Raw genomic sequence first — 12,420 nt, 5'->3', positions numbered from 1 at the left:
AGTCAGCGATCGCTAGATAGCAAATAAAGCCCGCCTTCTAGTACAAGAGCTAATCACCGATCACTACAGACTGACATTTCTCCGGGGGAGTGGCTTGGAGCAGATGTGAATTTCTGCAGATTTTGTATGACTCAAAGGTTTAGAAGTGAAACTAAAGAGACAGTTGTTGCTAAATATAATTGTTGTTTTATAATATAAAGTTTAATCGTAAGCTCGGCAAGCAGTTTTGGAGAATTTGATGTTTCCCCATTCAAACAGAATGCCCGAGCATACTGCCCGAGAGGCGTTTCAAAGATGGCCTGCCGAGTGAAATACTTGCCTTAAAGAGACTTTGGTTGTACTAGGTACCCTTTGAAAAGGGTAGCCAAAAAGTGGTACGGTATGGTCCGCTTTTTTTGTTACCTTTTGACAATGGAAACAGCCATAAAAGCATACCAACTCGTACTGTACAGTACCATACCACTCAGTGGAAACCGGCCATAATCGAACTGCTGTACACCACGCCTACCAAAAGGGTAATGTTGATTGTGGAAATACAAACCCAATACAGACTATGCTGAACCATACTGTACTAAACCAAACCATCAGTTGAAAGCGGGCACTTTATTTCTGGATTAATTTATGGCAACAGTGATTATAGCATTATTATGTATTATATTGACAATAAAAAGGCTCTTAGTGTTAACCCTCTTTTTTTTCCTTTTTTTTCTTTTTTACCCCCAAAATTCTCTCCCTCTATCAATTTTTAAACCGCCTTTCTTTTCCCTTTTACTTCATTTATCGCTCTCTCTCTCTAACTCTCTCGCTCTCTCTCTCTCTCTCTCTCTCTCTCTCTCTCTCTCTCTTTCAATTGCCATCAAATGACTAACTACTTGATACATGATGATGTCTTTTTCATTTATCGTCTGCTTCGTCGTGTCACTGTTATAACCTGCATCATGCTAATAATGTATTTATTGTGTTTCCATAACACTCTAACCCACTGTGTTTATGCATGCCATCACTCTACCCATCCCTCACTAACTCAAACTTTTTTCCCCTCTCTCTCTCCTTGTCACCCCACCCCTGTTTCTACATTTGGATTTTATACCCCTGCATCCCTTCTTCGCACTCATTGGCATCCATGCTGTTTCTTGTCTTTTTCTGTTTACCCTGTCCCCCTCTTCACCCCCGCTCTCCACCTTGCCCTTCTCTCTGGGTTGGGCTGGACTTGTTGTATGTTTGACTGTCAGGTTTCTATGGGCTGGAAGAGTCTGATCTGGATAAAGTGTTCCGCTTGCCCACCACCACCTTTATCGGGGGTGACGAGAGTGCTCTGCCCCTCAGGGAAATCATCCGTCGCTTAGAGGTAAGTCAGGACAACAAGAACTATTGTAGCTTAATGGGTTAGGTTCACCCAAAAATGAAAATTCTGTTATTAATTACGCACCTTCATGTTGTTCCATTCCCCTGAGACCTTCATTCATCCCCATCGAACAAGTTAAGATATTTTAGATGAAATCCAAGAGCTCTCTCATCCTCCAGATGGTGCAATAATCCTAAAACGTTCAACACCAGGAACATTATCATCAGATTTTCCAATAAAACTCCAATAAAAACATTTGTGCGGCAAAAAATATTAAAACCAAATATGTTTGTCATTCTTCTGTATTAGATCAGGGTGTTTGTTTAATAAGGGCAATAGGATGCTTGCATATTGTGCTGCTGACCGTATTAGTCATATGTCATATTGCCTGTAGTAAATGTGCACCCTGACACAGGAGTGAAAATGTAGTTGAACAAAATCCTATTTACATTACTTGTGTGTGTGTGTGTGTGTGTGTGTGTGTGTGTGTGTGTGTGTGTGTGTGTGTGTGTGTGTGTGTGTGTGTGTGTGTGTGTGTGTGTGTGTGTGTGTAAAAGTGTTCTTGGAGCTTCATATGTTTACTGATTTCAGAATCACTGAGGTCACTTGGAATGTCTTGTCAATGACTTGTTATTTTGGACTTTGAATGTGGACAAAGATCTCTTGAATTGAATTGGTCCACGAATGGTTCAGATCTTACCATGAAGAAGAGGTAACCGTATCAGTATAGGTGACCTTAGGTCAAGGTGGACACCCCATAACGTGGAGTCCCACAAAGCTCAGTTCTGGCACCTCTCCTGTTCAACCTTTATATTCTCCCACTGAGCCCAAAAATGAGAAAGAAGAGAAATCCCCTGCCACCGCTATCCTGATGACACTCAGATCTACTTTGCCTTACTGTCAAAACTTTCTTCTAAACAAAGAGAAAACAGAAGTCATTGCATTTGGGAAAGGAGATGAGGTTCTCTATTTTGACAGTCCATGCGCAAAACATAAAGCGCAGGACACAAACGCTTTCAGGGCGTGTCAGAATTCATATTTGCTAATTTAAGGACGGGAAAATCCGCTTTGCGCTGTGGCGCATGGTCTAAAAGGGTTGCGTTTATTTTCTTAATGAGTTATAGGTGTGTTTTGAGAATAAACCAATCAGAGTCTCACCTCCCATTGCCTTTAAGAGCCAGCTGCGTCGCGCCATAAGCGCATTTGCTATTTACAGGACGTAAAGTAACTGGAAGTGGAAAAACTGAGCATTTCACTAGCAAACAGTTAACAGTTTTTTTTTTTAACAGAAAACAGTTTAACAGGGCATCTACCGCGCAAGAATGAGAGATAATCAATCTACTTTCACTTTCGCTCCCGTGGATAGGGAAACCTTAACGCACAGACATCAATTAGCCTATAAATAATTAATTTTGTTTGTTAAGCGCAAATATTTGTTTCAAAACTATTTCTAAATTCAGTTCTAATTTCCTGCAAACGAATAAATGAACAATAATAATGAAGTGTGCTCAAAAACCATGTTATATCCTAAAACACATGCTGTGCTCCATATGGTCTAAAACCTGCAGGTGGGCAAATCTAAGCTTGTTTTTAATAAAACAAATATAAATATGCATATAATAAATAATGCTGCTAATAGTAATAACATTATACAAAAGCAAATTGTTATGAATGAACTGAAAAAGCCTCCTGAGATGAAGAAGACATAAAAGCAGTGGTTTTTCATATTTATGTAGGCTAGAAAATAATACGTTTTGAAATATTTTAATTCTTTATATTTATATCCTATATAAATTCTTATTATATCCTATATATAGGCCTATCCTTAATATTTAAATTCTTTTTCATATGTAAAGATATTTGAGGATTGCTCTACATCTTGTGTGTAGGCTATTAAGCACTGCGTAAGCGAGGCGCAACTCTGCGCTGGAGTTTAGAACGGGTTTTTTTTTTGGAAAAATCTATTATAGTTTCTCAAAATAGCAACGCGTCTCAGAACGCCTTTCTTTTTAGACCAGAACGCCTATGGGCGCACATATGAGCGCAAATGTATTTGCTATTTAAAGAGTGTGGCACAACACTTCAAAACGACTCTTGCGCCAAGCTGAAACTAGCAAACAAATATTGCGCCACGCCTTGCGCCACATTGCGCCGGGTGTATGATAGGGCCCTATGGCTCTAAAGGTCAAACAACAAAAAATAAGTTCAAGAATCTTGGTGTCATTCTGGAGTCAGATATGAGTTTCCGTAGCCATTTAAAATCATCATACAATACTATCATCTCAAAAACATTGCAAGAATTAGATGCTTTGTTTCCAGTGAGGACTTAGAGAAACTTGTTCATGCTTTTATCAGCAGCAGGTTGGATTACTGTAATGGACTCCTCACCGGCCATACAAAAAGACAGTCAGACAGTTGTAGCTCATCCACAACGCTGCTGCCTGGATTCTGACCAGAAGCAGATAATCAGAGCACATCAAACCTGTCCTCGGGTCTTTACAGTGCCTCCCAGTTAAAGTTAAAGTTAATTTTAAAGTATTAATACTTACTATTTTTAATCATTATTATTCTTTGTGTTTATTTTCTTTTACTTGTATCTTTTATTCCTATTTATGTAAAGCACTTTGAATTACCATTGTGTATGAAATGTTCTATATAAATAAACTTGCCTTGCCTTGCCTTGCCTTGAATTTCATCTGAAATATTTGAATTTCTGATCCAAAGATGAATGAAGGTTGTAACTGCACTAGTCGCAAAAAAATGAACTCTACGCTTCATGCTGATGTCTTTGCTGTTTTTTTGTTTCTCTCCCTCGCTCTCTTTTCAGCAAAAACCATGAAAACTACAAGAAAAAAAGCATATAACATTCAAAATATGCATTTCTCAGAGTGCTTTTTACAGTCTCTCATTTAAATGTCCGCTGGAATGCATATAAACTTGTACGACAACTCCGAATCCAGTAACATCGGTCTTAACGCATAATATTGTTCACCTAAACTGACATAAAACAACACTATACACAGAATGTAACAGCCTTAAACAGTGTGTGCCCTCTTAGACCATACAGATGAAAGAACTCTTTCTCAGGCTTTGTTTCCTTAAGTTCTTTCTGCCACCATGTTAGTTTGACCCATAAATCAACGGTCCCACACTCCACTCAAGTTAAACATCTTTCTTTACAAAACCCATAACTTCCAAACGTTTCAAGGGTGCACATTGTTCTGACAAGTATTTTAAACAATAATTTAACTCAAATTGTGTTTTATAACAAACACAAATAAACACAACTTTGTCTTTGACGTTTCTAAAGGTCGTAGGGGATTACAACAAGGTGAAGTTGTGCAATTAATAATTGAAATTTTAGGATGAACTAGCCCTTTTAATGACTGTTTTAAACGTGTGTTAATTATTTTCTGTAATAAGCGTTACAGTAAGATCAACAGAGCAGTAAAATTTTCTTCTTTTTTTAATTTGTATATTTTTGATCATCCAAAATTGTAATTGATTTATCGTTTTAAATTGACGTGTTTTATAATGCTGTTTTGTTTTAGTTAGAGATAACCACCTTTTTTCTTTTTTTAATAAGTGTATTTATTTTTTTGCATTTGCTCTTCCAGATGGCGTATTGCCAGCATATTGGGGTCGAGTTCATGTTCATTAATGACCTAGACCAGTGTCAGTGGATCAGGCAGAAGTTTGAGCGCCCTGGAGTCATGCAGTTCAGCCTGGAGGAGAAGAGAACACTTCTGGCTCGCATGGTCCGCTCCACCAGGTAAGCACACACAATCAATTTAAAATGTAAGGTTAAATACATGCATTACAAGGCACAGAAGGTCATTTTCACCACTATAAAATGTGTGAAATCAGGAATTGTTGTCATCAGTAAATCCTATGGGACTGTAGAAATCATGCTCATTCACAATGAACAAATCTTTGCTTCTAAAAATGCAAGACACGATGCACAGCATAAACCACGAGTGCACAGAGCGCCTGTAAATAGAAGCTTGCAACGGTTGCCCCGCCTCCAAGCACTTCTGATTGGGCCACTGCTATGGAGCTGAGGGTAATGAGCTGCACTGCATGTGAAAGTTAAAGTTCTTCTAATTTCACATGGCATCTTGAAAAAAGCATGGCGTTCAAGTGCACAACGCTTCAAAAGATGTGAGACACAAGAGTAACACAAGTCCATCAAGCACATGTTTACATTGAAAAACAATGGCTGTTTCTCAATTCCAAGAACACAGAGAACGGACTTACATTCTTGTAAAGACCTGTCTTGCCAGCTGTCCTCGGAAGAACGAACTCGGGAGACTGCGAGAACAGAGAATGCGTCCTGTGAGAAATGAAATGCTGCGTTCTTCCTGATGGTCACATGACCTTCACGTGTTTTTAAATGGAAAATTATTTAAACATTACAGCACTCATACAACGATTTATTGTTTTTTTTCCTTTTTTTAAATATATTCTATTCATAAAAACATTATAAAAATACGCTGCACAATATAAATAAAACAGATTTTAATATGAATTTTAGCAAACAAACACCCTTACCCCCGGTTTCACAAACAAGATTTAAAGCTAGTCAAGATTAAATTCAGTGGCGTAGCGCAAAATGCGGAGGCCCCCCTGCAGGGATCACCGATGGGGCCCCCAGTTTTTAAGGGGGTCGGTGGGGTTTGGGTGGGGGGTGTTTGGGGGCGGCAGAGCCAGAGATATACACATATACACATATATCTATGATCGGGAGTTTTCCTGGATGTTAGTATTTTTTTTTTTTAATTATGAAAATTATAATTTTACATCACTTTTCTACATTGATGGATCAGTGATCGCACTGGCATTCCTGACAAAAAGCTTGTGTTTGTGTGTACAGAAATGTACTATTCACCCTCCCTGTTAAATTTGATCTAATCATGTCCTGACACACAGCTCCTTATCTGCTTTCACTTCTCATTCTGATGGAGGGAGCGATTTGTTTGTGAATGAATCTCCATTATTAACGACTCTTTCACTAACGTTAGCCGACAATAATACAAGATTCTGGCAGCGCAGCATCTCGTTGTCATATTTCTTTTGCATTGTTTGCTGATTTTATTCAACAAAGCTAGCATAAGCCGAGTGTTTAGTGCGAATTGGAGCTACTTTGCCTTATGGTGAATGCAGTAAGTGACTGTTATCATCAATAACGCTACCTGTTTAGCACAAATTTCAGAACATACAAAAACAGAAAAAAAACTTAATATTACCTATGGAATGTTCTGCCTTTGTGCTTTGTTTTCTTTGTTTGCTTGTTACTACACTCGTAGACAGCGCTACAGTCCCGCATCTTCACGTAAAAACACTTGACTAGTGCGGTTGAATGACATTTGTCCTGGGAGCACTGTACCAATGTGGCGGCGCTATTGACCCATGCTCAGGGTCCCTACACAATATCTATTGTATATATCTATGTCACAAATTGAGGTGCGGGAAAAGGAGGCGGAGTGGAGCGACAACGTGGAGAATCCTTCACAAACTGAGGAGCGATCACAAACCGAAAGCGGCGAGAGCGTCAAAGTAGCCAGAAGTCATTCATTTTTAACAAGAACCGGCGGCGAGAAACAGCGGCGCGTCTTCTTTGGCCATGACGCGGTTCGGCGGCAAGCAATCAGAATGAAGTAGTCCACCGCTTGAGAGGTGTTCAGAGAACACAGACCTGTGAACTTTGGTTCCGTCCACAGTTGTTCCCAAGAGTTTGATTATTGCAGTTCCTGGATTTTCCATTATTGAAAATCGCGACGACGTGGGGCCCCCTAATCACGCGGGGCCCGTCCGCTACGCCACTGATTAAATTGCATGTTTGAGCTGTCTTAACTCAAAATAACATTCGGTGAGATGTCTTAAAATACATCAGTGTCGTTTTTTTTGTCTCCAGGTGCACACCAGGTGCACACATTTTTCTAAGGCTATTTTTATAAATGTGGCTGATAGCCTAATTTATCTAAACATTAGTCCTGGCTTAAAGGTGCAGTAGGTGATTGTCTTCAGACACATTTTTTGTTGTGCTGGTTGAAAGTCTATTCACAGTACAATAGTAATGATTACAGTAAATTATCTAAATGTGTTTATATGTATTTTTATGTTCTGGGTAAAGCATGAAACTAAAAAATGTTCATCCAATTAAATAGAGTCCGACAACCATCTCTCATAATTCGATTCCGATAAGCAGGTCAGACTGTCTGTCAACATATGTAGATTCGAACTTCTGCGCATCTGTTCATGCAGATCTGCCATTAGCGCGTGCCTGTCTGCATCACAAAAGCATGCGCGCGAGCGAGCTGCGGGCCTTTTGCCGATGCTGAGTCAGAGCCAGAGGCGCCAAAGGACAGACGAGCTCGGGCCGATTACTGCAAAGCCAGGCGCCAGTATAATTCGCCCTTAAAGCGGCCGCACGGTCACGAGACGGACCGGGAGAAATCAAATGCTGAATTGAAACTTTTAAAAACCTGAATCAGTATTGGAGTTACTTTAGCACGCTGGAGGAAGGACGACACCATGGCTGAAGTATTACTGTTAGACTGGTAATTTTGTTTTAAAACTTAGTCAGGCTATGCTTGTGTTATTATGAATGACTTATATTCACAGACGTGTTGTTCAGCCACTGAAATCTCCTAGTGAAAGATTGATGTGATTATTTTCAGTTTCATAAGGTCCTTTTACAGCATCTATAACGTAGATTTATATTTAGTTTAACAACAAAACATCAGTAAATAACGCTATTCCGCCTAAACAGCTTTATTGAGCTGAAGTTGCTTTTATATTCACATTGGGTCATTTTTGAACAATGACAGCCATCCTATACTGTTTACCATGCTACTCTGAATTTTCGCTCTGAAATAGCATGTAAGTGTGGCTAAGTAATAAATGTAATTCCTGCACGGCGCTGGCACTAACTAACTGGCGAATGACATGAACTAGTGGGTTGTCTGTCAGCTGTTGTGACGCTGTGCACGCGAGCTCGCGATTTCAGGGGGTGTGGCTTTGAATCACAGTCCCTCCCCGCCGTCCAAAGATAATATGCTAAGCGGTTAGCATTTTGGCAGATCACCTACTGCACCTTTAATCTAAACCCTGATTGTGAAACTGGGCCTTAATGTGTTTATTCCTTTATTAAGATTTCCAAGGTAATGTTTATTTTCACCGTTTCATTTAGGGAAACTCCTGAGGTAAATAAGTGATATTTCTGAACTTTAATGATAAATTTATATCTATATTTATATGTTGTGGTTTTCACATCCAGTCGCAAAGACTTCTGGGACTTCTAGAGCGAGATCGGTGCTCAAGTCTGCATCGGTGCGTCCTCAATATCAAGAACGCGGCCGGGAAGTTTTACTCGTCATCTGTTCTTGCGGTCTTGAGTATTGGAACTGAACTTTGGCAGCTGATGATGACTTTACACGAGGACGCAAGACCGCTGAAGAACGCATATTGAGAAACAGCCAGCCAAAATAAAAGTAGCATGTTGGAAAGGAAAAACACATTCTGTGGGAACCACCCCTAAGACTGAAAGACATCAAAGTGAAAGGAGTGTGCTGAAGCAGTTGCTAATGAAAGATGCTAAAACAGCTGAGCTTTCATTTTATAACGTTGTTTCATTATTAGTAGTAGTAGTAGTAGTAATAGTAGTAGTTATAATACTATGTGCTGTCTAATAAAACACACGCCAATCAAATTGAAATGTTTATTTTGACTGGATTGCATATAAACAACAAATACATGGATGTATGTATTTTTTGTCTTTAGTCGTTGAACCCCTATTTACATTTAAATCACAGCTTTGTTCTTGAGCATGTGTGTTGCTTTCTGAAGGTTTGAGGAGTTCCTGCAGAGGAAATGGTCATCTGAGAAACGCTTCGGACTGGAAGGCTGTGAAAGTCTGATCCCTGCACTCAAAACCATCATTGATAAATCCAGTGAGAACGGCGTAGACACTGTCATCATGGGCATGCCTCACAGGTACAGGACAAGATGCAGCGATAGAGATAGAAAGGATAGATAGAAGGAGAGAAAATTGATACTACAGTGTCATACAGCGATTCATAATTGACCTTTTGTTATTTTTCTGCATTTTTTTGTAGAGGACGTTTGAACGTGCTTGCCAATGTGATCCGTAAGGAATTGGAGCAAATTTTCTGTCAGTTTGACTCTAAATTGGAAGCTGCTGATGAGGTCGGTGGCGTTTTGTTACTATTTGTTATTCTCATTTATTCATTTGATCAAACCTAAGATTTATTTGTTTGTTTGTTTGTGTCTCTGTACCTGCAATAGGGGTCAGGAGATGTCAAGTACCACTTGGGCATGTACCACAGGAGAATAAATCGTGTGACTAACAGGAATATTACCTTGTCATTGGTGGCCAACCCTTCCCATCTAGAAGCGGTGAACCCGGTGGTGCAGGGCAAGACTAAGGCTGAGCAGTTTTACAGCGGAGATACTGATGGAAAAAGGGTGAGATGAAAAAAGGACATCAGTGTGGAGCCAGATCAGTCTCAATGATAATACATTTACTAAATAAGATTCATACGTCCTCAACACAATTCACATTTACAAGATCCAGTTCGTAAGCTCATAACAGGATTCATAAATACACACATTCAATTTGTAAATTCAATACATTATTCACAAGTACACAAATCCAATTCATAAATTCAAATCACGATTCATAAATACACAAAACCAATTCGTAAATTCAAAACATGATAAAAAAAATACACATCCATTTTGTAAATTCAATACAGGATTCATAAATACACAAATCCAGTTTGTATGTTCAAAACCAGATTTAAAAATGCGCAAATCCAATTTTTAAGTTCAAAACACGATTCAAAAACACATCCAATTCGTATGTTCAAAACACGATTAAAAAATACTCAAATCCATTTTGTAAATTCAATACAGGATTTATAAATACACAAATCCAGTTCAGATGTTTAAAACACAATTTATAAATGCGCAAATAAAATTCGTAAGTTCAAAACATGATTAAAAATACACAAATCCAATTTGTATGTTTCAAACACTGTTCATAAATGCAAAAATCTAATTTGTATGTTTAAAACACGATTCAAAACTACACAAATCCAATTCGTAAATTCAAAACATGATTCATTAATTCGCAAAACCAATTTGTATGTTTAAAACACTAATTAAAAAAATACACATCCAATTCGTAAATTCAAATCACGATTCATAAATACACAAATCCAACTCATAAAATCAACACTTTTCAAAAATACACAAATCCAATTTGTATGTTCAAAACACGATTCAAAAGTACACAAAGCCAATTTGTAAATTCCAAACACTATTTATAAATACACAAATCTAACTCGTATTTTCAAAACACGATTCATCAATGCACAAATCCAATTCATAAATTGAAAACAAGATTCATAAATACGCAAATAAAATTAATTTGATGAAAATATTTTTCAATTATATAAAAGTTATTTTCACTTGTGAATTCACGAATTGCATTTACAAATGAGATTTTTTCCTAAATGTGAATTGTGCTGTGCATTTATGAATTTTATTTTGTAAATGTATTTTACAATACATTTACAAAATAAGACTCAAAATGAGACTCATCTGGTTCCATACATCAGACACAGGCTGCTCATGTAATCATGTACATTTACCATTTATACATTTTATAGTAGGTAGACTTCTTAAATAATTTTAAAAGCTTAATTTTCACTCAAATTCTGCATTTACTTGATTTCAAGGTACAAAGCAACAACATTAAAGCAGTAACAATTCAGTAATAATAATAATAATTGATTAATTTTGAATTTTCCACTTATTTGATGTTTTTATCTATTATTCTAAGTTGATGATTTAATATTTTCATATATAGATACTTGGTTTTTTTTTCTTTAGTGTCATATATATGAATATTTAACACATACTTGGAGCTAATTTGTAATAACATTAGTGAAACTTTCCAGAAGTCTTATAAATCAGTGAATCTTTAGTGAGATCATGTGTAGTGTTTTCAGTCGTACACTCCTAGTTAAACCAGACACTGTTTTTGTTTCAGGTGATGTCAATTTTGCTTCATGGTGATGCTGCGTTCGCCGGTCAGGGCATTGTCTATGAAACCTTCCATTTGAGCGATCTTCCCTCGTACACCACGCATGGCACTGTGCATGTGGTGGCCAACAACCAGGTAACAAACAAAAAACTCTTGAGTTCTTCAGAGTTATTCCATTAGTATCAATCCAAACAGGCTTTGTTGATCATTAGTGAACACCAATCATTAGTGTTTTTTCTGTCGACTCGTGTCTTGATGCTGAATTCATGGTTTGTGTGTTTTTCGTTTGATTAGCTCCAGATTTGTTTTCAGTACTGACTATCTAATATATATACACAAAAATAGTATTGTAAAGCATCCTATAGAAAATGATCAATTAAAAGATAGATTTGTTTTCCTTTTTTTTTGTTTAGAAATTCTTTTGTTGCATGGTTACCCAGATTTGGCACAAATTAAATTGGCCGACCAGCTAAATTTGGCTTCAAGATATAGACCCTAGATTTCCTCATAATGTCTGCATCTCTCTTTCAGATCGGTTTCACTACAGATCCCCGTATGGCACGCTCATCTCCATATCCAACCGATGTTGCCCGTGTGGTCAATGCCCCTATCTTCCACGTCAATGCAGATGATCCTGAAGCTGTGATGTACGTGTGTAATGTGGCCGCAGAATGGAGGGCCACCTTCCACAAAGATGTGGTGGTGGATCTGGTGAGTTCTAGTGTATTTCTGACTTTTACCATCACAATTACTTTTATTTTCATGTTTTAGCTCTTATGACTTGTTTACATTTAGGTGTGCTATCGACGTAATGGCCACAACGAGATGGATGAGCCAATGTTCACTCAGCCACTGATGTACAAACAGATCAAGAAGCAGAAAGGAGTTCTGCAGAAATACGCTGAGAAGCTCATTGCTGAAGGTGCCGTTACGCGACAGGAGTATGAGGTCCGTCAGCCAGAGATAATTTAGCTGCCTTTTATCCTCAGCTGGACCTTAAAAG

The 12,420-nt window shown here is 38.1% G+C and overlaps 1 protein-coding gene across 9 annotated transcripts in view; it reads left to right on the top strand.

Annotated features, from left to right (window-relative positions):
- The window catches only part of ogdha (oxoglutarate dehydrogenase a), a 75,766-nt gene that overhangs the window by 39,617 nt on the left and 23,729 nt on the right, over positions 1-12,420 (top strand). For 8 of the 9 annotated variants that reach the window (XR_015497193.1, NM_200779.4, NM_001444287.1 and 5 more), the window contains 8 exon segments: positions 1,233-1,348; positions 4,963-5,117; positions 9,194-9,340; positions 9,463-9,553; positions 9,653-9,832; positions 11,424-11,552; positions 11,949-12,128; positions 12,213-12,365. Coding sequence is in view for 8 of the 9 variants with exons in the window: in NM_200779.4 (NP_957073.3) it covers positions 1,233-1,348; positions 4,963-5,117; positions 9,194-9,340; positions 9,463-9,553; positions 9,653-9,832; positions 11,424-11,552; positions 11,949-12,128; positions 12,213-12,365 (1,151 nt within the window). In the remaining variant the exon portion in view is untranslated. 9 annotated transcript variants of the gene reach the window in all.

Source organism: Danio rerio, chromosome 8, assembly GCF_052040795.2.
Source record: "Danio rerio strain M-AB ecotype USA chromosome 8, GRCz13ab, whole genome shotgun sequence".
In the NCBI taxonomy this organism is placed as follows: domain Eukaryota; kingdom Metazoa; phylum Chordata; class Actinopteri; order Cypriniformes; family Danionidae; genus Danio; species Danio rerio.
Note: the sequence above shows the minus strand (reverse complement) of the source record. Positions and strands in the feature narration are given on the sequence as shown.